Source organism: Talaromyces stipitatus, genomic scaffold, assembly GCF_000003125.1.
Source record: "Talaromyces stipitatus ATCC 10500 scf_1105507295555 genomic scaffold, whole genome shotgun sequence".
Taxonomy (NCBI): domain Eukaryota; kingdom Fungi; phylum Ascomycota; class Eurotiomycetes; order Eurotiales; family Trichocomaceae; genus Talaromyces; species Talaromyces stipitatus.
In genome coordinates, this window is record NW_002990116.1 from 1826912 (window position 1) to 1851061 (window position 24150).

The following is a 24150-nucleotide window of genomic DNA, read 5'->3' on the forward strand; positions in this document are numbered from 1 at the left end:
CGAAAACCTTCGGGTGTGGGTCTGGCGGAGAACAAGCTTTGCAGAAAAGCCTTCGGCTCCGCCCGGCTCCGCTATCGGATATGCTAAATCCGAAGTGCTCTACCCTAGTACGGGCTACATTCCGCTCGGCGAGAAGCTGTTGCATTGCAATCAGTATGCACTGTAGAACCCTTATCACAGCATTTAGAAAAACATTATACGTGGCTGGTACTGGCGCTGCGTCTTTCAGTTCTCTTCCGCTCGGCCTGTGTGGGGTGAAATATTGCCAGTGCACGGAACTTCTTGAAATCGACATCCTTCCGAGTTCTTAAGCTCTCGCTGATCTTCTAAGACACCCATTTCCCCAAATGGTTAGTGTATATAGTAGTTATACAAGCTGCAAGCGATTTTACACAGGAGCTTTGACTTGTGTATTTAGACTTCTTACTATAAATTCATGTAAAAGCTAATCTTATCTGGAGAAAAAGAAACGAACAATTGATTGAGAATTCAGCCCTTTAGTGGTTCCTGCTTATTTTGGATTCTTTCTTAGTCGATAACCATTTGTCAATCGGAAATGGCGCCAAACTTTCCTCCAATTGAAGAGGCTCTACCTTTACATCATGATCTTTTCTATGATGGCAAATGGCAGACTCCTATTACTGACAGTCGTCGCGAGACTCTAAACCCTAGTACGGGTCAGGTTATTGGCAAAATCGCTGATGCCAGTACTACCGATGTTGACAAAGCTGTTGAAGCTGCGCACAAGGCATTCCTTTCATGGAAGAAAACCACCATGGCCGAGCGGCAGGGGTATATGCGCCGTGCAGCGGCCATTCTACGTGAGCACGCGGCCGAGCTTGCCCTCGTCGAGTCATACAACACGGGAAATCCGGTTGCCGCAATGGTAATTGACGCCGAGCGTGCTGCTAATGCTCTCGATTATTTCGCTGGTCTGATCCCAATGCTTCGGGGAGAGGTCTTACCGGGACCTTTCCCAACTGAAGATTATTTGCACTATACTGTTCGTGAGCCAATGGGTGTCGTGGCTCGCTTTGTTGCTTCAAACCACCCCTTCATGTTCGCTGGCGCCCGTATGGCCTCCGTTATTGCGGGCGGAAACACTGTCATAATCAAACCGCCAGAGCAGGCGCCACTTTCTTGTCTCCGACTTGCAGAGCTCCTCGAGAATGTTTTCCCTCCAGGCGTTGTGAACATCCTCCCTGGCGGAGCAGAGTGCGGTCAAGCGCTCACCTGCCACCCACTTGTCAGGAAAGTATCTTTGATTGGCAGTGTAGCTACTGGAAAAATCATTATGCGCAATGCTGGAAGTCTGATGAAACAGACTAGCATGGAGCTAGGCGGGAAGAACGCGTTGATTGCTTTCCCGGATGCAGACATTGATCACTTGGTTCGATCAGTCGCAGCGGGTATGAACTTTACTTGGGCTGGACAGAGTTGCGGATCGACATCAAGGGTCTTTCTGCACGACTCTATTCATGACGAGGTCCTCGCTCGTGTTGTGGAGGTCGTCCGAAAGGGGTTCCGCCCCGGCCTCGCAACCGACCCGACAACGACGATGGGATCGCTTATCAGTAAAGCGGCTCAAGACCGAGTGCTTAACTATATTGCTTCAGCTCGGGAGGAAGGCGCCCGGTTGGTCACCGGTGGCGGTATGTTTGATGATTTGGCTGGAACGCCAGTGGAAGGTGGTTTCTTTGTGCAGCCAACCATTTTTGCTGATGTGACGCCGGATATGAAGATCGCACGGGAAGAGATCTTTGGTCCGGTTATGTCTGTCCTCCGGTGGAGTGACGAGAGCGAGCTGATTCGCATTGTGAACTCCACTAATTACGGTCTTACTGGGTCTATATTTACAAAAGATCTGGCTACAGCACAACGGATGATCCGTCAAGTAGAGGCCGGGTTTGTCTGGGTCAATGACGTCTGTAAACACTTCTTAAATGTCCCTTACGGAGGCATCAAGGACTCTGGGATTGGGCGCGACGAGTGTATTGACGAGCTCTTCGCGTATACCAATATTAAGAGCGTCAATATCAACCTGGGAGGAGTTTGAGCGTCAGCACCAGAGAAATATCATAACGGCTACAGGCAACTCACCTGGGCAGTCGTTTATCGCAGGCTGGTCAAATTTCAAATACTTAGGTAGTTCTATATTTGTAAATATGGTAAGCTAATGTGCAAAGCATCAAACCGTTGCATCAAAGTAACTATGCAATTCCAAGTCAGAATATATACTTTCCCGGCTTCCGAAGGTCGAAGTAAACAATATCTAATTATGATTATGGGAAAAATCAATTTAGATAGAGTAAAGGGACGAGAAACAGAATATCATGAGAACAGATTGGAAGATTGATAAGTCGCAAATTAGGCGGGAACAAGCCTATCAACCCAGAGCTGGGATATTAATATGACTATAAACTCCCGTAACAAAGTTGCTATTATTGGTGTACTCGCTATAAGGGTTGAGACCAGTATATCAACTATTATGTCTAAGTCACCTAAATTCTGAAAGGGGGGAAGTCCCTTTCTATACGACATATGAAAAGTAGTATCATAGATCAAACTGGAAGTCAAAATGCTAAATCCGATTTTAACATTGTTTTAATGAAGGATGTGCCTTATGCCACAGAATGTATAGCACAAGGAAATATTTGACCACAAAGCAAGGAGCGAGTTTTAAAGATCATGAATGAGTGTAGAAAACAAGACAAGTTTATTTCGTCACCCAGTACAGTCTTCCATCATTCAATCAAGATCGTTCAAAGCCTACCTCAAATATTTAGCGTTATCACCAAGGGTATGTGCCAGTCTGCTGTTGATATGTTCTCCGACAGACGCTTCTCCACCAGAACCATCGAGCGGCTTAATCTTCAGATTGAGGTTTCCATTCAGGAAGAATGCAACACTGTACCGTCGCTCTCCTGTTATATAAACACGGTGACGAGCACTTCGATAGTATCCACCAGTCCAACGGTGCATAGTATCGCCCATGTTGATCACGAATGCATCTTCAATCACTGGCACTGGGATCCAGGTCTCCTTTGGAGGGTACCAAACCTCCAATCCCTTCGTTCCCTTCTGCTGGAGGAGGATGGAAACACAGCCAAAATCCGTATGGTCACCAACTATGGAGTAACGCAAATGAATAAGCATAATCCAGTGAAATATGCAATAGTTTATGATTAGATTGTTTCAGAAAGCAAGGAGAAAAGAAGGAATGCTATAAAATACTCACCTCCAAACTGTCTGGGGTCGGGGTTCTCCTGCGGAGCATAGTGCAGCAGACGCATCGGTATGGATGGGTTGATCAAGATGTCATTCAGAACATCCGACGGATGGCCAAACGCCTTGTGAATTCCTTGACCAAGAATTCTGACAATTGTGCTGACAAGATCAAGCATCAAGGCTCGATATTCCATCACTGGCTGACGGAATTCCTTGTCTGATAGTCCCTCAGGCCAAAGATTCGGTCCTGTGGAAAACTTTCCAGCATCCGGATGATCGGCTGGAATTTCAGCACCAGTAATAAAACACTGTTTTTGTGTAAGCATGAATCACAATTGAACTGCACCTTGAAGCTGTACTAGCGGAAGACCGATGGAAAGTCAGCTCTCACCTCTTTGGTGTCTGGCAGTAAGCCGTCCTGATGTGTTTGGATCAAGGAAGGCTCATAACCTCTAAACGACTTGCCCAGTGATTTGTCGACAGAGATTTTCATCTTCTCTTCTAGAGGAAGGTCGAAGAATTTTTTAGTGCAGCCGAAGATTTTCTCTCGGGCTTCAGCTGGAATTCCATGGCCCACAAGGTTGAAGAAGCCATACTTGTTACAAGCGCTTCTGACCTCCTCGACTACTTTGTTTTTGGACTCTGGGGACGCAGTAGAGGACAGCCAGGCGCTGATGTCCACAGTTGGAATGACTTCGTCTCCGATACTCATGTTTGCTATGTTGCTTTGATTTTCTCGTCTCTGTTTTGTTGTGCCGATTGAGTTCTCTTGATTGATCTTGAATTATCACTCAATAGCCATCACGTATCCCGGTCTTGAATTTATTTGCTCGCTAAACTTATAGACCAAGTTTTCTTTAACTGCGGCATACGTCAAGCGTAGCATAGGACGGACTTATTACGGCGATACCTTGCAACCCCTCCCGGAAGAAAGATAACCATTCAATGAACCGAACCTATCATTTGAGACCGAACACGAGACGTGCCCCGGAACCGACTTGCCACCGGGTCTGTAGTTTGTCTTTGGACCATCCTGTCAAACATGACCCGGGCCTTGGTCAGTTGATGTTGGAGGCGGATGTGGTATGTGTGTCTCAATTCCAGATCTGCCGGAGATGATCATTTCCACAGAGTCGGACGGACCGGCTGCTTATGCCCTTCACAGGCCTGTTTGCAATGACTTACGAGAGGTATTTAGCAACAAACACATTAATGTTGATTCAAAACTTCATACCTGGAAGACGGAACGGCTTGTGGCTGGCATAAAAACGTATGAATTATCTCATATTAATCTAGAATGGATGCCTAGCTACATGTTTCCTTCCTTTAGATGCATTACTATCTCAAAAAAAACCCCCATATTTAGAGTTCTCATAGTCCTCACTCGGGAACAGTCTCATTCTGATATTCTCACAAAATTGTATCATATACTACTGATCGCATCTGAAATAATCCATACTCCAGCATAGCCTCTAAGATAGGTACTCCACAGCAATATTATTCACTTTGCTTATATGTCTTAACAACTCATAGATCTGCTTGACCGCCGCTTGCGTGATTTCATCCAAGTTCTGATTAGATTTATAAAACTCCATGCATTTCGCAAGTATTAGAGGCGTGAATGGATGGATCTGAGCGAAGATCAGCGTATGTACTTTCATAAAATTAAATTCAGAAGAGAGCAGAGAAAAGTGCTGTACCTTGAAACGGCTCATATGAAGAATTGAAGTTGAAAGGTTCGCAATTTCTTGAGCAGCCATTTGTGCTTCGTATTGAAGAGCCATTGAGATGTTCTGACTGCTCTCTGTCGCCCGAGAAAAAGATTTCTGCGTATTATAGAGATATAGCACGCTGGACTGTGCAATCATAATCATAAAAGTTTCCATGGGGTCGTCGGAAAAGGGGAAGTGGGAGTCTTGATGTTTAAATGATAATGAAGCTAGTCGACTCTTGAGTATATTCCTGAGTAAATCAATCTTTGACCACACATTAGTCGAAGAGCTGCCGGGGCTTAAGCCTTCGAGCTCCGAGGTGAGAGCGGTAATCCGTCGAATAATAGTCGCGAAAACAATTGACTCAGCCCAGGGCGAAAGCACGGAAGAAGAAGCACCCGAAAGAACAGTGCCCAAGAAAGGCATTTCTACATAGTGACTGTTATCAAAGTCTTTGTCTAGAGCCGGGAGTCGAACAAAGTCCTAACACATAGCTGAATTAATTGGTTGAATAGAAAAGTACAAAAAAGGGGTAGTACCGTGCCGGTCAGACTCAGCGGCCATTCGCCTCTCAGGCTGATAAAAAGATCCAACGAGTAGGCCATCCAAAATGCCCTTCGCTTTTCCTCACGCTGTATCCAGTCTTCACGATCATTTCTACCTTTGGAACGATCAATTTCAAAGAGACGCATTAGTTGGATAACCCGGATACAACGCCCGGCGCTGGTCCAGCCACGCCTGAAATTTTCCTTCATGAGATCATAGTTAACAATTAAGATGCATGCTTGCGCATACTCAATCTGGGGAGCGGCCGTATCTTGGGCGGTAAATTTATCAAGAAGAGAGCACGTACGCTGGTAAAATGACTCGCGTAGATGCTGAAGTTGTGTCGACAGCGATGTTGCTAATGTCCACATGGCAAACTGCAGGCATGTCTGTGCATCGGTTCTATTGGGTGATCGCGTCCACGAAAAATAGCGTCTGCGATGTAAGATAGGAATCAGGCGATGTACCCTATCTAAATAGAGTTGGTCTCTGTAGAGCGCATTAGCATTTCGTAGCTTAATTTGTGTACTATAGAGCTCTTCGATTGTAATTCATTTAGGAACCACCTACAAATCTTCATGCATCAAATCATTAATCGGGTCATTTAGTGGAGGAGCAAGAATTCCGGCCGTTTCGATAACCGTTTGAGGTTGACTGCATTCGACGGTCTCGCTGGGTATCAATGATGGCAAGGAGTCAAGTGGTGACAAGATAGGAAATGATTCCGGAGTTATATTTTCGAGAAAATTGTAATCCATATCATAGAAAGAATCCATGTGAAAATCCAGGTTGAACAAGCCTGGATTGAATTTGGGCTGCACATCGTAAACTTCAGCGTCGGAGGTTTCTATTCAGTACATGGTTACTCTCGTTAGCATCTGAGAATCACAGTGGCTTCAAGATCGGCCTTTTAAGTCCAAATCTCTGATCTTCAAATAATTGGGAAGCTCCATCTGCCATACCCACTCGATCTTGAGGACCCTCTATATGGTCTCTCTGTGCGCTTCGCTTTCTCGAGTAGTTATTTGAACGTATACACTCCACTCCTGCATTGAAGCAATTTTTGCAACGTGGTTGAAGAGCATCGCATTTCATCTTTTTGTTTCGACAATGGAGGCATGCAGAACCAGGAGGTTGGCGAGTTGACTGCCCCCCGACTGTGTTGGTACTCATCTTGATTGCAACGCTCATTAAGATATGGATGCGTGCATAGCATAGCCCCGTCAAGCAAAGTTGTGAGCGTCCGATGTTTTTGGATTGCCCGCAGTTACGAGACAATGAGCTGTTTGGGCATTGCGCAAAGAGATAAATAATCGTAGTGGGAATTTGTTCCCTTTCATAACCGGAGGGCAACAGCAATAATGGAGGCTCAAGGAGGTCAGTCGTATGCACAGATTATGTACGATGATTGGACTGGGGTGGACAATAATAGCTCAGTTGCCTCTTTGGTCTCAAATTTATTACAATATCCAAGGTTGTTGACCTGAAGAACCTTCATGAAACATCATACGGGAGTAAAATAATACTTTGGTCCGGTATTGCTTCGCTGGGGCTATACTTACTAATTGATCGTCATTAGATCCGGCATAGCCGGTCTTGTATCGTTTTACGTATAGAAGTTATTTCTTCATTAATGCTTTAAGGCAGCCCTCCTAGAGATGAGGGAGGCCTCATGCTGTTGCATTATCCAACATGCAGGAGCAAGGATCTGATAACGTACTGACGTGGGTTCTGACGGAAAGTGGATATACGTTATACTAGAGATAGCAAATGGGAGCCTATCATTTACCCCTCAATTCGATAAGCTCCTTTTATCTGGAGGATTCCTAACAGCCCTAAGCTAAGACTAGCCTGGGTAGGCTAATACTACACTAATATGCTGAGGGAATCAAATGCTCGTAATTTAGATGTGCGAGACCAGAAGCGGCTGGTCAAACCACCCAAAACGGTAGGTTAATATAGGCCCGGACCTGAGTCATTGGCTGGTTGGATAATAATATACACAATCTGCAAGTAGCTAAGAAGTTACGGAGACTAGTTGTTGACGTATAATACGTCTGGAGCGGACCCTTCTAGGTTTTCCGCCGAGAACCCGCGTGGTGGTGGTATACAATCCCTCGTCGTTCTAGAATTGGTAGGCTATGCCCCGTATATTTCCAAGCTAGGAAAACAATTATAGTCGATGAGATTGCGGTAGCCAAGATAAACCCATCGTTGTTTGTGGATATGCATGCAATCGACGGAGGTAGGTGTTCCGTAGTATACCTATATTTATAGCCCCGTATCTTGTTCACCACCAAAAAGGAAAAAGGAATACTAAAGGTGGATCTGATTAGTAAGATCGACTTATATTTCTCGTATGGAAATAACTGCTTTCTTCAAACTTGTTTCACATGAACCTCCACTTTTGACTCACCATGGTAAATTTCAGGATTCATCGTATCATATTCTAGTGCAAACTCAATTCTGTGGCTCCCATAGCTAAGAGCCTAAGAAAAAGCTTACATACCCTAGCGCGGAACCCAAACCTGGTGGGGCCGGAAGTCTAGCAGAATTCTGTCTCAATTTTTAGAGAGTAAGATCATATCATGCTGCCCTCTGCAAAGTGGATTGTTTTGATGGAAGAAGAAATAAAAATGCGAGATGGAGCCCTATATTCGTAGAACCACAAAGCTCCACCGGAGTCTTGGCGCCTTGGCGCATCTCGGGCTCTGGGCTGAGACTCGCACATGTGAGCCAGCTAAATGTCCGGATTTCTTTCCAGACCGCGGGAAGCGTTGAGCGACCACCGGCAGAAAATATTAGGAATATTTGGTAGGGTACCCACGATGTGATCGACGCAATGACATGCAGCCAGCACACGCCAGGTGGGTCTTTTCGGATGAGGGTTTTGCCGCAAACCAGTCTCCTATTCAGATCTTCTCCACGATTTCCGCTGACGAGTAGGAGCCGGCCGAGCCATATACCACAATAAGGTAGTGGAGTGGCAGTCCAAATGAAGAATGGCGATAATGCGTACATTTGGAAGGGAGGATGATCCTCTCCGGTGATTTCAACCTAGAACGCCGACCAAGAATCACGGATCAATGAATGCGCCAGGGTTGTACCCCTTTAATAGGAAACAATAGGCAGTTTACCCAAGAGAAAACAATATATGATCACATCTAACCCCATTACGCTTTTCTCTTGAGCATACGCCTGCATAGAGGTAATCCTAGCAATCTTGATATGCTTCTATCTTGTTGTAAAACAGCTTTCTAACTGGAACATCCCCAAGTCCTATTGTGAATTAATAATAGACGCTTGGCGTTAACATGAGATCTGACTCGGGTTTGGCCTTGCAAGGAGAGTTTGCTGAATCACAATGCATGTGCCATCCGAACAACAAGCTCCTAGTCACCGAGTCTGTTTGGACGGAGATAACCGTTCTCTTCTCGGGCCAACGTATCTCTATACGGCTCCTGTACCGGTCCCGAGTAGTTTATAGCCATCCGGGAAGTTTTACTAAATCAGATACTAGCCCATATTCTCCTGTTCACAAGTATATCAATGGCTGAAAGCCACAGCCAATGGTTAGACTAATACCTACTACTACACACTACATTGATATTGGCCTCAACCATGGTGCTTTCAGATAAAAAATTTGTCCTCGTCACTGGGGGTAGTAGTGGTCTCGGCTTCGAGACAATCAAAGCCTTGATCCAGACCAACCAACCTTACCACGTCTTTCTTGGCTGCCTATTCCCCGATGAGGGCCAAAGTGCAGTTTTATCCTTGCAACGGGATGTGCCCGAGACTCCAAGCACTCTAGAATCAATCTTGGTTGATGTCACTGATGATGAGTCAATTGACCGATGCTTCCACACTGTACAGTCTAAAATTGGCCACCTTGATGTGTTGGTCAATAATGCAGGCAAGAGATTAGCTCCCTTTCCCGCTCGCTTATATACAGCTCTCATCTTTACGCCTTCCATATTCATCTCGTGTTCCAAGCGTGTTCTAAAATTATAGTTTACTAGGGATCTCCCTTCAGGCATCTGAAATAGGCATGCGCGAAGCATGGAATCGATGTTACGACGTCAATGTCACCGGGGCCCAAATCATGACCCATACCTTTGTACCGCTCCTCCTTCGCTCTAATGATCCACGTTTAATCTTCATCACCAGCGGGTTGTCTAGTCTCACTCCGATGAGCAACGTCTACACGCCCACCAGGATGACTGTTCCCGCTGGTTGGCCAAAACCGGAGGTACATCCGTACCGGGCGTACCGAGCGACCAAAACAGCACTGAATATGGTCATGTTAGAGTGGCACTGGCAGCTGCGAGAAGATGGAGTCAAAACTTGGGGTGTATCACCAGGGTTTTTGGCCACCAATTTGGGGGCCAGTTTTGCAGGAATGGATGGCGCTCCTCCTGTGTTGCCTGCATCTGTTGGTGGAAGACTAGTGGCGTCAGTGGTAGAAGGCGACCGAGATACGGACGTGGGCAAGATTGTGCTCAAGGATGGTGAAGTACAGCCGTTCTGAGAATCTCGGTTTGGCCTCAGCAGGGGTTCTTCAGTAAATAGCATCTCAATGAATACGCTCTTAGTCATTGGATTGGTGCCACGCCATTTTCTAATGCACCGTCTAGTTTTTGTAGAGCCTTGCATGAAATGAATTGTACAACGGCGTTCTTTTCCGAATATATGATGCACTCTCATTATTTTTCTTTTTTTAGTGCCTAGCTCTGGAGCTCCTTTTTTCGCTTCCTTTTTCTTCTTTGAGGAATTAATTAGGAAATTCCGTGCGCCCTCCAACCTGTAACTACTTTATTTTGGTAATGTCTCTATGAGGAGCGTTTTTGACAAGCCCTTCATTCTTCATCGTAATGGCCCATAACTTTTCTAAGTATATATTGAGTTTCAAATGATTATCTAGGTAGCTTCCGACCTCCTTGTTCAGAGGTGCCTATTTCCATGAGCGCTCTTTGGTTCGCCGTAGTCCGATGTACGTTAAACTATCAGGGATATTCGACGTAATTGGCGTCTCGAAAATAGAAAAAGAAAACACGAAAGAAAGTAACGGCACTTATCGTTTCCTCCGAGTGCTTTCTCCGAGATCCGGCATCTACTTAAGCGCCGCCATTACCCCCGAGGTGTCGGACCAGACAGAACTGAGAGCAAGGCGAGGCTTGCCGTCGTTCACGCTAGCTTGATCTACTAGCATGCGGCATGTGTACTCATTCGTGTACGATTTCCCGTTCTTCAGCCCAAGTTCAACCTCGCCAATGAGCATCAGGTCGTATCCGTTCTTATCAGCGACAAATACTTGTTTGACACGATGGCGACGAGAGGAAAATGCCTTCCAGGCATTCAGCTTGGACTTTCGTATTTCTAAGAAAAAGAAAATAGAATTATCAGGCAAGACTCTTGACAAGATGACGTGATCTCAAAGGCAGGAAAATGAATTACCAGCTTCACCCACAAAAACATCAGATGGACCGAAAGGGCCCTTCATCATACCCGTGGGGGTAAAGATGTCTGTGGCGTACTGATCTCCGGTTTCTGGGTCCGGAATATCAGCTAAAACATAGAATTGGCGAATCAATTCTTGAACTTCTGGCAGCACTGTAGCGGCTGTTGGCCAGATTGTGTTTTCAGTGATATAAGACATTTTTTGCTTGCGCCAGTAGTGTTAAGAGCAGAGACTATGATAATGTCGAGTTTGTTGCTTTGTTTCTATCTGATTACTGCGCCAGGGGAAGAAGGTCCATTTTACTTTTTAATCTTTGATATCCGAGCTGAGGTATTCAGAGCATCTGGCAATGAGGGTTGCACCCCGAGCCGGGCTCTGATATGCTTGCCATCAATGATTATAGGTGTCACTTCAGGGACCGGCTTGCCTAGATCCCGGATCCGGGCAGTAGCCGAGCCAAGTGGGAACAAATGTGCAAGCCTCAGCACGGATATATTTCATAAAATTGACTTGATATAACCCAGGTCCGTGCAGCTAATCAGATAAAAAAGTTACTGGGATGTTACAGTGAGTACGGAGTACGCAGTTCCTAGCGGATGTACTGATCCGGCTTCTGGACTTTGCAGATCAGTGCATGTTTCCATCTATTACGGTGATCTCGCATTCAGAATCTTCATGAAGTTCCGACATTAGAGAGTGGAAGGACAATTCTCCAGCGTGAAGGCTATAAGGACGGTATATTTACAATGCGCTAGTCACCTAATCAGTTGCTCCTTTCAAGTAGTTTGCATTAGCGCATGTAAGGCTCGTATAATTAATAGAGGTCATTGGTGAGAAATACACTCTCAGTCCCACGAGCTCAGTTCCGAAGCTCGGAGAACTCGGATATAATGTCGAATTCAAGAGAGCACAGGCTAGTTGCGTCCCTAGGCAGTTAATAATATTTTAGTACTCTAACCGAGACATATGTCGATGGCAAAACATTCCAAGTTTGAATCAGCAATTAGTAATATTAACATAGACATATCTCAGAGAGCCGAGGTACCAAGTCCTCTGTCAGCAAACACATTACCCATAGATCTAAACAGCAAAGAACTTAGGACATACCCTAACTGGACCCGTCGTTACAATACGAAATTTACATAGCGAGAGTCTACACATTTCGAGATATTCGAATATGGAATGGGATATTCTCACTCATTGATCTAACTCCAAGTAGAGTGTACTGGTCTAATAGAGAATGTATAACTATGAGATAGCTTGGAAACAAACTTGTTTGAAATGCAAGACCTAGCATGCTCTCGCAATGGATATCTTATCTGATTGAATTCATCTTCTCCACAAAATAAACTTCAATATGCGCTCACAGATAAGACTAATTTCTCCGTCCTCACAACGTGGAAGATTGTCCTCCGGGTTGCCACGAAGCAGAAACGTATTACACGGAGATGATATTGCCCAATGTTGATCAGTGGATTCAAAGAATACATCCGCTTGAAATATTAATTGTATATGCCCCCATTTTATATAATTACTCAAATGTGATTATCTTCCTCATCTCCCATTGTAGGACAAGCAGGCTGGTTTTCCATACCATAATACCCGCTTCAATCCATACCGAGTATGGATTAGTATGGACGGTTCCATACTAATACCTAATCCATACCGTCCATATTTCTTGGCATTATAGCCTGCATACTAATCTGCATGTTCAAAGCATTATTCATATAAATTAAAACAAAAGGAAGTGTTGGATGTGCGGGTGCAGTCGAGAGCCGGTCACATGATATCATTCACGTGACGCAGGCTACATGTCGGAACGTTGGTTTACTAGAGCGATGACTAAGCGAAGGCGAGCACTAAACAATACGTATAAGGAACTGGTCTATTTTCCGGCACTCCTCTCTAAGTCGCTATCTAGGAGTTTTGAGCCTGTTTTTATATACAAGATTCCATAGAAGTGATATCACCAAAAGTCGACACTTGTGCAAATCGAACTTTCTAGAGATAGGCTGTAAAGTTGATTTGTAATGTTCAATATCGCGTCGGAATGTGATGCCAATTCTCGAAATTTCTTGATACGCAAATCTTGTCCTATTCCCAATTTGGTTTAGTTCATTCTGAGTTCCAACACTACACGAAGGGATGATCTACCGCGTCGAGGTCGAATAGCTACAGAAGATAGACAATCAGAATAATATGACCCTACCAATTGGTTACTAAGCTACTTGTATGCACATGTGCAGAAGTGCACCCACAGGAAGACCAATATTAAGTTATTACTTATATTCTCATTTAAAGCACCATTCTGCTCCCAATGCTTTAAACATTCCACTTTTTCAAGAGTATCAGGCCCCATCTGCGCTCTTTCCCACGAGACTGTACGACGTGCTCCTGAAAATACTCGCTCCGGCTCATCACACATAGCTAGAATTAATAATATATCAATTGCCATTGATGATAATCTTGGCCAGTGTTTTCGCTGTTGTTCTTGACACCACCATTCAAGCCCAGACATCTTACCAATATCATAAGGTTCCCCATTGCTATAGTCCTCATATTCATCTTTGCTAGCCGGTTAAGTGTACTTTCCTAAATTCTGAGCAATTTGATCAAATGCATCAAGATCTTGATCTTGAGAAGATTTCCTTTCATATAAAGGAAAAGTAAGAGATGGAACTCTTTCCTAGTGAGATATCCAGAGATCTCTCACTTTCTTCAACATGGGCTTTTGCCATTTTGTTTTCCAATTAGCACAAATATATTTTGTACGACGATTTAGATGAAGAATACGAGCAGCTGCGTAAAGAGGGGATTCATCTATTTTGCTATAGTATTTATCAAATGTGTCCCATCCTTTTTGAATCCTTAAGGAGAACTCCTTGTCGGCAATAAAATTCAACTATTACAGAAGTATTAATGAACATCAAGAATATAAACTACAAGGTAAACTTACAAGATAATTTTCAAAGTACTGAATTAGAATATCCATAGTAAAGAGGACGCAGTCAATTGTTGCACGATTCCCCTGAGTCTCCAATGTTGCTCGGTAAAATGGTTGAAGGAAGGACTTAATTATATGAAGTTGTTTCCAGTCCTTTGGAGAGAGATAGTCTGCTTGTAGTGTAGCAAAATGATTCTTTGCGTAGGTATCAATTGATCCCGCGTTTTGATTAGCCACAAGAAGCATCTGATACCAGCTATTCCATCTGGTACGATTGTCAAGTGCAATTATTCTTCCTGCTAGATTCTTGAACTCCTTTGTGTGACTAGCAGAACCGCGGATATATAAGATAATATTATGAAGCTTTCCCAGTGGCCCTAAAAGCTGAAAACTCGACTGCTTCCCTTCCTCATCTCTTATTTCTCCTTTTGCTTCCTGTTCATCATATGATTCAAGTTGATTTATCTCAATTAGGTTATAAAATAGAAAGGCTTGTACGGCTAGATTAATAATATAGTCAATACAGCGAATTTGTCGAAGGATAGGGTCCCATTCAATCTTCTCTTTCTTCCAAAGATAAGCGCTCACTGCACGGCAGAGTGTATCATTTAATAAGGGATTGTCACAATAGAGCCAAGCTTTTATATAGTTCTATAGTCCTGGAGAACTGGAAGAAGAATAGCGAATTGTTCATCTCCACTATAATTTATCACAGGTCGAAGAGCAAGAAGAGCCTTAGAGAGCTGTTCTCGATTTTGATTAACAAAGTGAGCGCAGTTTCCGAGAAAAAGATACTGGTTTGGAGAGGTCTATATATCAAGTGAAAGGTGAATATTTGATAATGCTGACTGAAGTTTCTTTTATATAACATCTTTTTGGATTTGCTATGACTGGTTAATCAACTTAGGAACAGTTGAATGAGCTGTAATAAGGTAGTCCTCTAATTCAGGATTCAGAACTCGACAAAACGCATGGAACTTGGGCCATTCAACCATCCGAAATAAAAGATTTCTTACGACGATTAATGAAACCAATGCTTGGTCAATAACTTCTTGATTTAGTACTTTTTGCAGTACTTGGCTGTTGATCTGTTCTGCTTGGCCTGAGGAGTCTGCTTGGTGGTAAAGCTGTTGAAGTTTATCAAGTGTAGCTAATTATACATGGCATAGGTCTCTTTCAACCTGGATCTGATGCTTAGAATTGAGATGTTTCCGGAAGTTAGTAGTAATTGAGCTACTATATTCTGATCCTGGTAGGCAATGAATGCAGTAGATAATGCGATTTTGGCCTTTAAATTCTGGTTTACCATCTTGTGCTGTTCGAGCATGTGCCCATGTCGCAAGAGCTGACCGACTTCTTATTGATTGAGTTGAGATTGAATCCACAGTTATTGAGGGTGCAAAAAGCGATGAATCCACTTCAGAATCCATATTTGCCTGATATACAATATAAAGAAGGAGAAGTTAAAGCACGTAGATTATTAAGATGGGCATCATTGAATTACTTAACTTGTGGGGTCTACTAACAGGTGGTGAGGCCGGTATGGAAAAGTAGGGATAAGTATTCCATCCATACCATACTAATCCATACGTGGTATGGAAAACCAGCCTGGTAGGACATACTTCCTACGGGCAATGGGAATAGATTACTAGAAAATAACGGTTTGCAATGTGTTAACAAATCCCGACTAACAGATTTCTCTGCAGTAGCACATGCACATTGGAACCGACCTTAGGTCTAGATGAAGAGAATATTGATGGATTAGTCGGTTTATTCCAGGCCAATCCTGAAGAGTGTTTTACTAGGATGAAAAGAAAAGAAGTGACTAGCAAGATTGTATCTATTCAGTATCTTCCCCGTCTCCCTGTCTTTCAAGTTTCAAAGCCGGGTCCTTTATAGACACCTTTGGCGGGGTGATTTGTGAGCTATCAGGAGAAGTAAATATTGGGCTGATATCTAGGTGCCCAGATATATGACCTAAGGTGCCTTTTTAGACCTGTAAGATCGAACATCGAATCTCTCTGCCTCGTTTGTAGTCCAGATTATCTGACAGATACTAACCAGGTGCTAGAGATAAGCTGGATCTAGCATTGCGCTTTGCCCTATCTAGGAATCTTAGATTTTCTTGCAATGAAAAATTGCTAATGTATCTGCATTAGACTATTTGACAGTTCTCCGTAGATAGATTCGAGTTTCTCAAGCAGTTGTCAGGACTTTGAGCACGCCACCGCAACTATATGAACTGTGGTAGACTACCTGGTCTTTTTTATAAGCGACTTTGGTCTCCACGCCTATTATTTAATGCAGTCGAGGAACAATAATTCAATTCTATATCATCAAAGGCCAAGTTCCGAAGCGAAATCATGCAATCAGGAGACTAAAAGTCACCAAAGGAATAGAATTGAAGACTAGGTATAGTCATATGACTGGTCAATACCGACACCTCAGTAGGGTACCTAAGTAGTAGAGTGAATATCTTTTGCAGAGGATTTGTTCGAGGTTTCTATATCAGTAGTTCTACGATTCGACGATCTCAAACATGAGCATCACCTTATTCAAATTGATCTTTTTTGGTGACAGTGACATGTCAAATCTCGCTTTAATACAAACTTCCTACTTTGGAAATACATTGAGGATGAATATCCCCGTTGATAGAGAGCGACCGGACAGGAAATTGGAAATTTCAAATACTGGTATCATTATAAAATGATATGCTTCCTCTGAAGATCAACTTTTCTGCGAGTCATCATCGGGCATCAGGCGTCCACGCTTGTATTTCCCACAAACGCCCGTACTAACAACTGAAGGTGTAACATACCATAGGGATGATTCCAACTGCTATTTTCGGGATCGACTTTCTTATAGACATTCTTTTGGATATTCTATCAATTAAGCAAGACAACTTATCCGACCTTCATTAATGCATCTTCTAACCTGATTAGTGGACCGAATAAATCAGATATGCTGTTTGCTAAATGGCCGGCTCACTGAAAAGTCTATGGTCATGGTTGTTATTTTGAAAAACGCCATCCACATTCCATTAAAGAATCACTGTTTAAGCTTCTCGTCATTCTGATGATGCCAATATTGTGGTAGAAATCATTTTTCTTACAGATGGCATTGTTTGCAGTATGAGAGAAGACGTAACCTGTATGGCGGGATCTGAAGTTGTTGCAAAGGTCAAAGGCCTTTCGAATGAATGGGAACGGATTGGCCCAAAATATGATGTATTTTCATGAGGTGTGTGTGTCTTTGCTGGAATCTGACCTCGGGAGATTCTCACATCGTTGGAACGAGGGTAACGTACATCATTCAACTAACGTCACTATTTAAATAATTTGAGTTCGCAGAGTAATTTAACTGTTTATTGATCAATGGATTTAAAGGTTAAAATAAGTTTATGGATGCTTCTTCTAGAAGCTTAAAAAGCTACTTACTAAGCAAGTATATTTTTAACTTAGTAAGTTAATTGAGTTTAGCTTAAGTTAGGTTGTAAAGTTTGGCTAGGACTAGGACTTTTATTTCCACCTTCACCATTTTCACCATTTTCACCACCGTCTGCTTGCATGTCTGATCATGCAGTCTTGATTATGTCTGCGCCCGAAGTCCGTCAAGTCAAAAGACCACGGATATCACTGAGCTGTAGCGTTTGCCGAAGCCGAAAAGTCCGCTGCGGTCGTGAGCAACCAGCATGTACAAACTGTATTCGATTGAATAAAACATGCGTTTACAAGGCTGTGGTTCTTGAAAAATCGGCCAATCGAGCCGAACAGCTATATCCCGGTTTCCGGGAAGAATATCTCATTGGAGATGATCTTCCCAGTAGTCTGTCCCAGTCCCAGGGAAATGCCGTTTCTCAAACAAAGGAAAATCATCCAAATCAGAGCAATCCAAACCGGGATGGCGGTAATAGCATTAGCAACAACAACAACAACAACAACAGGGGCGCCTCAAGCCATCCTCATTCACGCGAGTATCACATGCTACCCGATCTTGCTCATTCAGCGGTGTACCCCTGGGAGCAAAGCATGCAGGTTCTCAGCAACCATGAGATTGCCGGATCTGGGGTCAGACCAGGTTCATTTCCCAACCAGCGATTATCCACGCAGAATCACCAGCCTAGTCTCCTTTCCCGGGACTATCTAAGTCTACGACGAGGTAGTCGGGCTCGGTTCATTAGTAAGACCTTCTGGGGGCTGGTTGCTGGACAGGTAAGCGTCCCCCTCGCGAACCATATTAAGTCTTACAGAAGGATATTTTACTCAGTGATGTTGATAGCTGAACTTTTCCCTGCAGGAAAGACTTAGTGACGACTTTTTTGATGAAAACCGTCATACTCCTCTCGAGTTACCGCCCCCGCACATCGCCGCCGTGGGTCTGTTCAAACTATTGACATCCTTGCCCGCCAAACCCGTGTGCGACGTATTGCTCCAATCCTTCTTCATTGCGGTGTGGCCCCTAGTTCCTTTTCTGGAAACTTCGAGGATTCAAGCAGACTACGATGATTTCTGGGAATTTTGTCGGAATAGTGATAATGCAATACCCCCCTTAAAATTTCAAGATGACCCGACATTCATATGCCTTCTTTTCGCCGTCCTGCTTTGTGGTGCTTCTGCCGCCCCTATTTCCATGTGGGAGTCAGTGAAACTTAAGACTTTGCGGAAGGATACGATAGTGGATCAGTTAAGGTCAGCTTATACAACCAGCCTCTCCATGTGTGCATACACCGAGCACCCAACATTGAACTCCTTGGTCTCGACACTTCTGACAGGTCCATTCATCGATGATCCTTTGAAATTGATGCACAACATAATCTCTATTAGCACAACTGTACGGATAGCACAGACAATGGGGTTGCATTCCGAGTTAGCATACTCTGCCCTGGACCCAGTTGCCCGGGAGATGCGACGTCGGGTATGGTGGCACATTGTCTGGATGGATGTACAGTCAAGTATTTCCGCTGGGCTACCCTTATGCTGTGGCAGTGCAATGCTGGGTGCAGTGGGCATGGTGGCATTTACGAGGGATCGAGATACCGGCAATATTTCATCGTCGCCTGTGGAACCTTTGAGATCGGGAGAATCAATAGCCATGATTTATACCACAGGACGGTACGAGACAGCACGTCTGGAATTGGAAATTTTAAATAGTCTACAAAGTGCGCAGGGGTTGAACCATGAAGGGTTTAGAGAACTGGTCACCGCCACAAAGCAATTTCATCAGAAAATCGACGCGCTCATGACTAGGATCCCGACTCAAGGGATTCCAGAGGAGGGGTTCATTTCTTCCCGCCTAGCTAACGCAACCATGCTCACGCATCCGGCTCTTTATAAGGATGATACCAGTCAACACACTGTCTTTGGGACCTGGACACGCATTACGCTGACACTCTTCAAGCTCGAAGTGTCAGTTTTATTGCAGAAGCCATTTTTGAAAACCCCTGAATATGGAAGCCTACCAGCTCAGAAGTTATGGACCAGGTACGTATTATTTGAGATTCCCATCTGGCCCCTTTCATTGCCCTATGTGTTTGTTGGCAGGCACAAGAAAGGAAAGACCCTGTTCCAGATACAAGGCGTAAAAGTTTAGTCATCATAGAAATATATTGTTAACTTGCATCTACAGCGTCGTGCAGCTCTGCTTGGGTTACTTGCGCAATTTTTTGCGGCTTCTCCAAGTTCCAGCATTCTCCCAGTATCTGTGGTCTTACCGCACGTACTTTGGTCCGCTTCAGTGTACATTTCTCTTATTAATCTATCTGCTTCATTTTCGACAAAGTTCAAATTATCAAGCAGCTCGATATTGTGTTGATGAGGTATTGGAATATTACACAACCCAATATCGATCAGCGGACCCCTTATCTACAAATGGCAGCCCGGAAACTTCTACACTACATATTCCTAATACCATCCAGGTTCTTATCGATCTTCAACGTCGTCTTGACTCACCTGCAGGAAGCAGTGATCTGCCACCAGCATCAGGGGATTGGACTAGATCAGCGAGATACACCCACGATACAGCGTCTGAATTACATCCAGGTCAAGACTTCATTTCCACCCTGTCTGACCTTCAGGCTTGGTCATTACAGTTGGTAACGGGGTGAGGGCACTTTCGAAGGAGACCGATAATCCAGAAATTTACAATAAAGCATTAGGCGTGGAGTTAGAGCACGCGTCTATCTATCATGCTGTCCATCATTTTCTCTCTTTGATCTCCTTGACTCCATTCTTCATCAACATCACCCCTATCACCGCAGGAGCGAGATGCTACTTAGTCACATGCGTGTACAACATTCTGCAGGGATGATCAAGGCAGCCTAATGCTGAGTTGAAGAGCATTGTGGTAATGTTACTGAAGTTCCCATAAACCATCATTCGGCCCTGGGTTTTACAAATTGTGATCTATAATGCGTAGTTTGGCATATGACTACTTAAGTAGGAAGAAGTAAATGAACAGCGGTCGGGTAGTACAACGAACATGTGGCTCAATAAACTCATTTTAATTTCTAACAGTACTAGAAGCAACCAGTTGTCATTCCAAAGAGGACTTGAATGGCCTATTGACGCCTCGTTTCATACCCGCTAATTCTAATTGACCTCTGGTGGAAGTGTGGTGAGCCGACTAAGCTCCTCGATAGTCTCCTCCCATATTTTTTTCTGCACCTCCTGGCCCGCTGGGGACGATATGTATTGGCTCTCACTGATGAACAAAAATTTGATCAATTATGCGCACAAATCAAAAGTGAGCGACGGTAAGGAGCATCACTTACCTGGCAATATCTTTGTCTATCAGGAACTTTCCATGGGAGTCAGGCCCTGCAACTAGAGCAGCATTCAGAATAATCCAAACCCCCACTTCCACAGGCCGGGCACGAATTGCCTTCACAACATTTATCACTGCCCGGAGATAAACTGGCAGAACATCACTCATATTTGTGTTGACCATTCCCGGACACAGCATGTTGATAATAACCTTTTTGGGGTCAATTTGCCGCGCCAGGCTGCACATGAAGAGAAGACAGAGCAGTTTGGAGTCACCATATCTCTGGAATGGTGCAAAGAACTCTTTCTTGTCCATATGTTCCAGAACGCGTTCGTTGGGTTGAAGAGGAGTTTTCTGGAGGCTCGTTGTCTCAAAGGCTCGACTGCCGACCCAGGTGATACGGGTAGGAATGGTTGTCCTCTCCGCACTGGCTTTTAGGTACGGTAACAATTCGGCAATCAGAAGAGCGTTGGAGTAGTAATTGACTTGGAGTGTTCGATCGTGGCCGCTAGGGCTGCGGTCGTGCTTCAGCAAACCTATCCCTGCATTGAGAATAAGAAAATTGACGATAGGAATCTCATCACGGAGATGCTTGGCGAATCGCTGGACGCTATCATATTTGTCCATGTCAAGTTCCATGACTTTGAGAGTAGCATTGCCATTGTAAGTTCTGATGTGAGGGTCTCCACGTAATTGTTTCACCACATTCTCACCCTTGGCTACATTGCGGACGGCAAGGATAACGGTTGAGATGTTCAATTGCAGCAGTTGTCTAGTCAACTCAAGACCCATGCCAGCACTGGCACCGGTGACCACAGCTGTACTACCCTTGAGGTCAATCCCATCTGGCAGGGGACTTATCTTTGGCTGGAAAAATTTGACCATGGTGATCAATACAATCGCAATTGATACGTGCTAGAGAATGGGAGGTAAATAGATAGACGGATTCACGAGAACGAGAACTAGATCATACGAATTGGATCCACTGGAGTCTGGACATGGCAAGATGAACACTGACATTTAAGTCAATGGACTACATTCCATGCATCTATTGACCAGCAATTCCATAGCTAGAGAAGCTTGATAATCCTCAAAGAGATGCTTACTGAGCAAGTATGTTGACGGCGAATCAGCATCCGGCGTAGGCTTGCTGATTCAGCGTTCGGCCGAATCTAGTCTAAATACAGACAAGCGTCGCCCGAATTATTTAGGGCTTCACGATCCTTACTCTAACTTGCAACGCGTCACTCAGTTACTTCCTTTCAAGGAAGGTCCTCGTGTAAAGCTTCTGATTATTGCAATACCAGCAGATAAACACTTCTGTTACATAGGGCTGTTGACGATACGATATCGGCATCATTTTTCCATATCGTCTATCGTCATCGTCTAACCTAGAATCTGCCGATATCGTATCGTCAATCGGCATCGTCTAATCCTAGGTGTGCCGATACGATATTGTCAACTATTTGACGATATCGTCAATATCGTCAAAATCATTACTGATACGCAAATGGACTGTGTGAATTGACAGTGGCTCACCTAGCCATAGATCTCATTAACCATCAAGATGCAAGGCTCTGTTAAATAGGTTATAATCTTCGTCTTTGAGTAGTAAATAGTATCTGCCACTGCTACACGCGTTGCGTCTCTTTATTTATCACGTGACTCGCTCATCACGCCCGATATTATTTCGAGTTGATAGACTACCCCTCCTTAAAATTCTTCTTGTTCACAATCGACTATCAATTATTGACAACTAAAATCTACATCAGCCCTCTTACTCATCACGATATCTCGTTTTATTCACATCCAAATGCGTACGCGGCAGAAACGTCTCAACTACCGAGCTCTAAATGATGGAAGTGTGTTATGAGCTGACCTCATGACCATGTTCGGGCGAAGCCCTCACGGATATTGACATATAGAGTTTCGCTAGATTATTGTTCGGCAACCCCGAACATGAAGCTATTCCCAGATTGCGAACGGACACCCAATATCCGGCCGGATATTGACAATAGCGCTCTCTGCCGATCCCCGGCAGCCCCGACAATCTCAGCAACCCCGGACATGAGGCTATTCCTAGAGAGAAGCCCGTCGGAAGCTCCCAATTCCCCTTGCCTATATAAGATTGTACGCGCGTGAAAAAATTGTTGTTTTCTTTCTCTTTCCTTTCCTCATGTTACGTTTTCTATTCGAATATGCCCTTATAGTGAGCATTAGGCGGGACTAGCCCGTAACAAAGTGACGATGAAGCTTTACCTGAGGATCGAATTGATCGACTGAGCGAATCACAAGCAATTTCACTAGTATTGCTACTGCTCTGCCGCTAGTAAGCCAAGAAGATGTGGATACTCTCACTAGTATCCCAGATGGTGAACTCTTGCCTTCTGAGTTAGCATCACAACTGCCAGCATTACAAGAAAGATCAATAGACAGTGGGGCTTCAACTATATCTTATAACCTATTTTGTTGATACTGTCAACGAGCAGCACCTGCCACTAAGTGGATGTGGGCATATTCTGAGACCACACCTGTTGATTGCCCATGGTTGATTAAGAAGACTAATAAAAGGAGACTAGTCGATCGAGAGATTCGTTGTGCATATATTGATGAAAAGACAAAGATAAGATGCCACTGGCAAACATCAGACTCTCAGAGATAAAATACCACAAGTAATATGAAAACGCACTTGACAAAGTATAACATTTACCCTCCAACATCTGATATACAGCCAACGAAGAATCAACCAGACATTCAGAGTTTCATAGGTGGAAAAGAGAATATTACTCATCAAGAAGTTCTTGAGAAGAATATTATTTGCTGGATTGTAACTGACATGAAAGCCTTTAATACTGTTGAGACTCTAGAATTTTAACAAATCTTCTGAGATATCCTAGGAATTGAGCCTCCATTCACTTCTCGCCACACTTTATGGGATTAGATTGTGCAAGAGTTCAAAACGCAGCATACTGAGCTGAAAAATGAGCTGGCATTAACTTATAAAACTATTACTTTATCACTGGATGTCTGGACAAGCCAAAACCAACTTCCTATTTTAGGGATTATAGATTATTGGCTGACTGAAGAATTTGAGTATCAGGAGAGATTATTAGAGTTTACTGAACTTTAAGACACTTACAGTGGGAGAATCTGGCAAATGCGGTAGAAAATATGCTTGTTGATCTAGGTCTTGAGGGAAAGCTTATCTCTATTACTGGCGACAATGCTAGTAATAATAAGGCTATGGCATTAGAGTTATACTTCAGTTTAAAAGACCGACTTGGGGAAGAAGCAAATCCAACACTTCTTTATCATGGCTTGGATAGCTATGTCTGCTGCTTAACTCATATCCTCAACCTTATTGTGAAGGATATACTCCATGCCTTGGAGTCGAGTGATATAGATGAAGCATAAGCTGCTTGTGATAGGTTACAGGATGGTAGCCTAATTACCAATCAGTCAGCTATAGGAAGACTCAGGATCCTCGCTCTATGGATTAA

General features: G+C 43.9%; 8 protein-coding genes across 9 annotated transcripts, besides 5 other annotated features; 3 read left to right on the forward strand and 5 right to left on the reverse strand.

Annotated features, from left to right (window-relative positions):
• Positions 1 to 471: 471 nt before the first annotated feature.
• Positions 472 to 2145, forward strand: TSTA_117790 (aldehdye dehydrogenase, putative; the record flags this gene model as incomplete). The annotated part of the gene is made up of 2 exons (XM_002481953.1): positions 472 to 2050; positions 2092 to 2145. Exons 1-2 carry the CDS (start codon positions 557 to 559, stop codon positions 2143 to 2145), a joined length of 1548 nt encoding a protein of 515 aa, XP_002481998.1. The 5' UTR covers positions 472 to 556.
• Positions 2146 to 2769: 624 nt separating this feature from the next.
• On the reverse strand, positions 2770 to 3970 carry TSTA_117800 (1-aminocyclopropane-1-carboxylate oxidase, putative; the record flags this gene model as incomplete). Its single annotated transcript, XM_002481954.1, has 3 exons — positions 3620 to 3970; positions 3239 to 3536; positions 2770 to 3128 (listed from the first exon to the last, which is right to left on the reverse strand). Exons 1-3 carry the CDS (start codon positions 3938 to 3940, stop codon positions 2770 to 2772), a joined length of 978 nt encoding a protein of 325 aa, XP_002481999.1. The 5' UTR covers positions 3941 to 3970.
• A 519-nt stretch (positions 3971 to 4489) lies between these two features.
• TSTA_117810 (uncharacterized protein) lies at positions 4490 to 6830 on the reverse strand. 2 transcript variants are annotated; one of them, XM_002481956.1, is made up of 5 exons: positions 6449 to 6830; positions 6057 to 6333; positions 5480 to 5975; positions 4929 to 5423; positions 4490 to 4859 (listed from the first exon to the last, which is right to left on the reverse strand). In XM_002481956.1, exons 1-5 carry the CDS (start codon positions 6675 to 6677, stop codon positions 4701 to 4703), a joined length of 1656 nt encoding a protein of 551 aa, XP_002482001.1. In that variant the 5' UTR covers positions 6678 to 6830; the 3' UTR covers positions 4490 to 4700. The 2 variants fall into 2 exon arrangements, with proteins under 2 accessions (XP_002482001.1, XP_002482000.1); XM_002481955.1 differs by having other exon boundaries at positions 4490 to 5423.
• Positions 6831 to 9027: 2197 nt separating this feature from the next.
• On the forward strand, positions 9028 to 10848 carry TSTA_117820 (short chain dehydrogenase, putative). The gene is made up of 2 exons (XM_002481957.1): positions 9028 to 9399; positions 9506 to 10848. The coding sequence occupies exons 1-2, from the start codon at positions 9108 to 9110 to the stop codon at positions 10012 to 10014; spliced, it is 801 nt and encodes a 266-aa protein (XP_002482002.1). The 5' UTR covers positions 9028 to 9107; the 3' UTR covers positions 10015 to 10848.
• On the reverse strand, positions 10170 to 11233 carry TSTA_117830 (uncharacterized protein). Its single transcript, XM_002481958.1, has 2 exons — positions 10941 to 11233; positions 10170 to 10862 (listed from the first exon to the last, which is right to left on the reverse strand). The coding sequence occupies exons 1-2, from the start codon at positions 11140 to 11142 to the stop codon at positions 10597 to 10599; spliced, it is 468 nt and encodes a 155-aa protein (XP_002482003.1). The 5' UTR covers positions 11143 to 11233; the 3' UTR covers positions 10170 to 10596.
• Positions 11234 to 13222: 1989 nt separating this feature from the next.
• Positions 13223 to 14287: a mobile genetic element.
• Positions 13631 to 14246, reverse strand: TSTA_117840 (uncharacterized protein; the record flags this gene model as incomplete). Its single annotated transcript, XM_002481959.1, has 2 exons — positions 13901 to 14246; positions 13631 to 13846 (listed from the first exon to the last, which is right to left on the reverse strand). Exons 1-2 carry the CDS (start codon positions 14132 to 14134, stop codon positions 13631 to 13633), a joined length of 450 nt encoding a protein of 149 aa, XP_002482004.1. The 5' UTR covers positions 14135 to 14246.
• Positions 14288 to 14514: 227 nt separating the features above from the next.
• Positions 14515 to 15315: a mobile genetic element.
• Positions 15316 to 17478: 2163 nt separating this feature from the next.
• Positions 17479 to 19477, forward strand: TSTA_117850 (uncharacterized protein; the record flags this gene model as incomplete). The annotated part of the gene is made up of 3 exons (XM_002481960.1): positions 17479 to 18099; positions 18185 to 19368; positions 19429 to 19477. The coding sequence occupies 3 exons, from the start codon at positions 17479 to 17481 to the stop codon at positions 19475 to 19477; spliced, it is 1854 nt and encodes a 617-aa protein (XP_002482005.1).
• Positions 17808 to 17830: a microsatellite.
• Positions 19478 to 20475: 998 nt separating the features above from the next.
• On the reverse strand, positions 20476 to 21535 carry TSTA_117860 (short-chain dehydrogenase/reductase family protein, putative; the record flags this gene model as incomplete). The annotated part of the gene is made up of 2 exons (XM_002481961.1): positions 20476 to 20587; positions 20658 to 21535. 2 exons carry the CDS (start codon positions 21533 to 21535, stop codon positions 20476 to 20478), a joined length of 990 nt encoding a protein of 329 aa, XP_002482006.1.
• A 1720-nt stretch (positions 21536 to 23255) lies between these two features.
• Positions 23256 to 23795: a mobile genetic element.
• Positions 23792 to 24150: part of a mobile genetic element that runs on past the window's edge.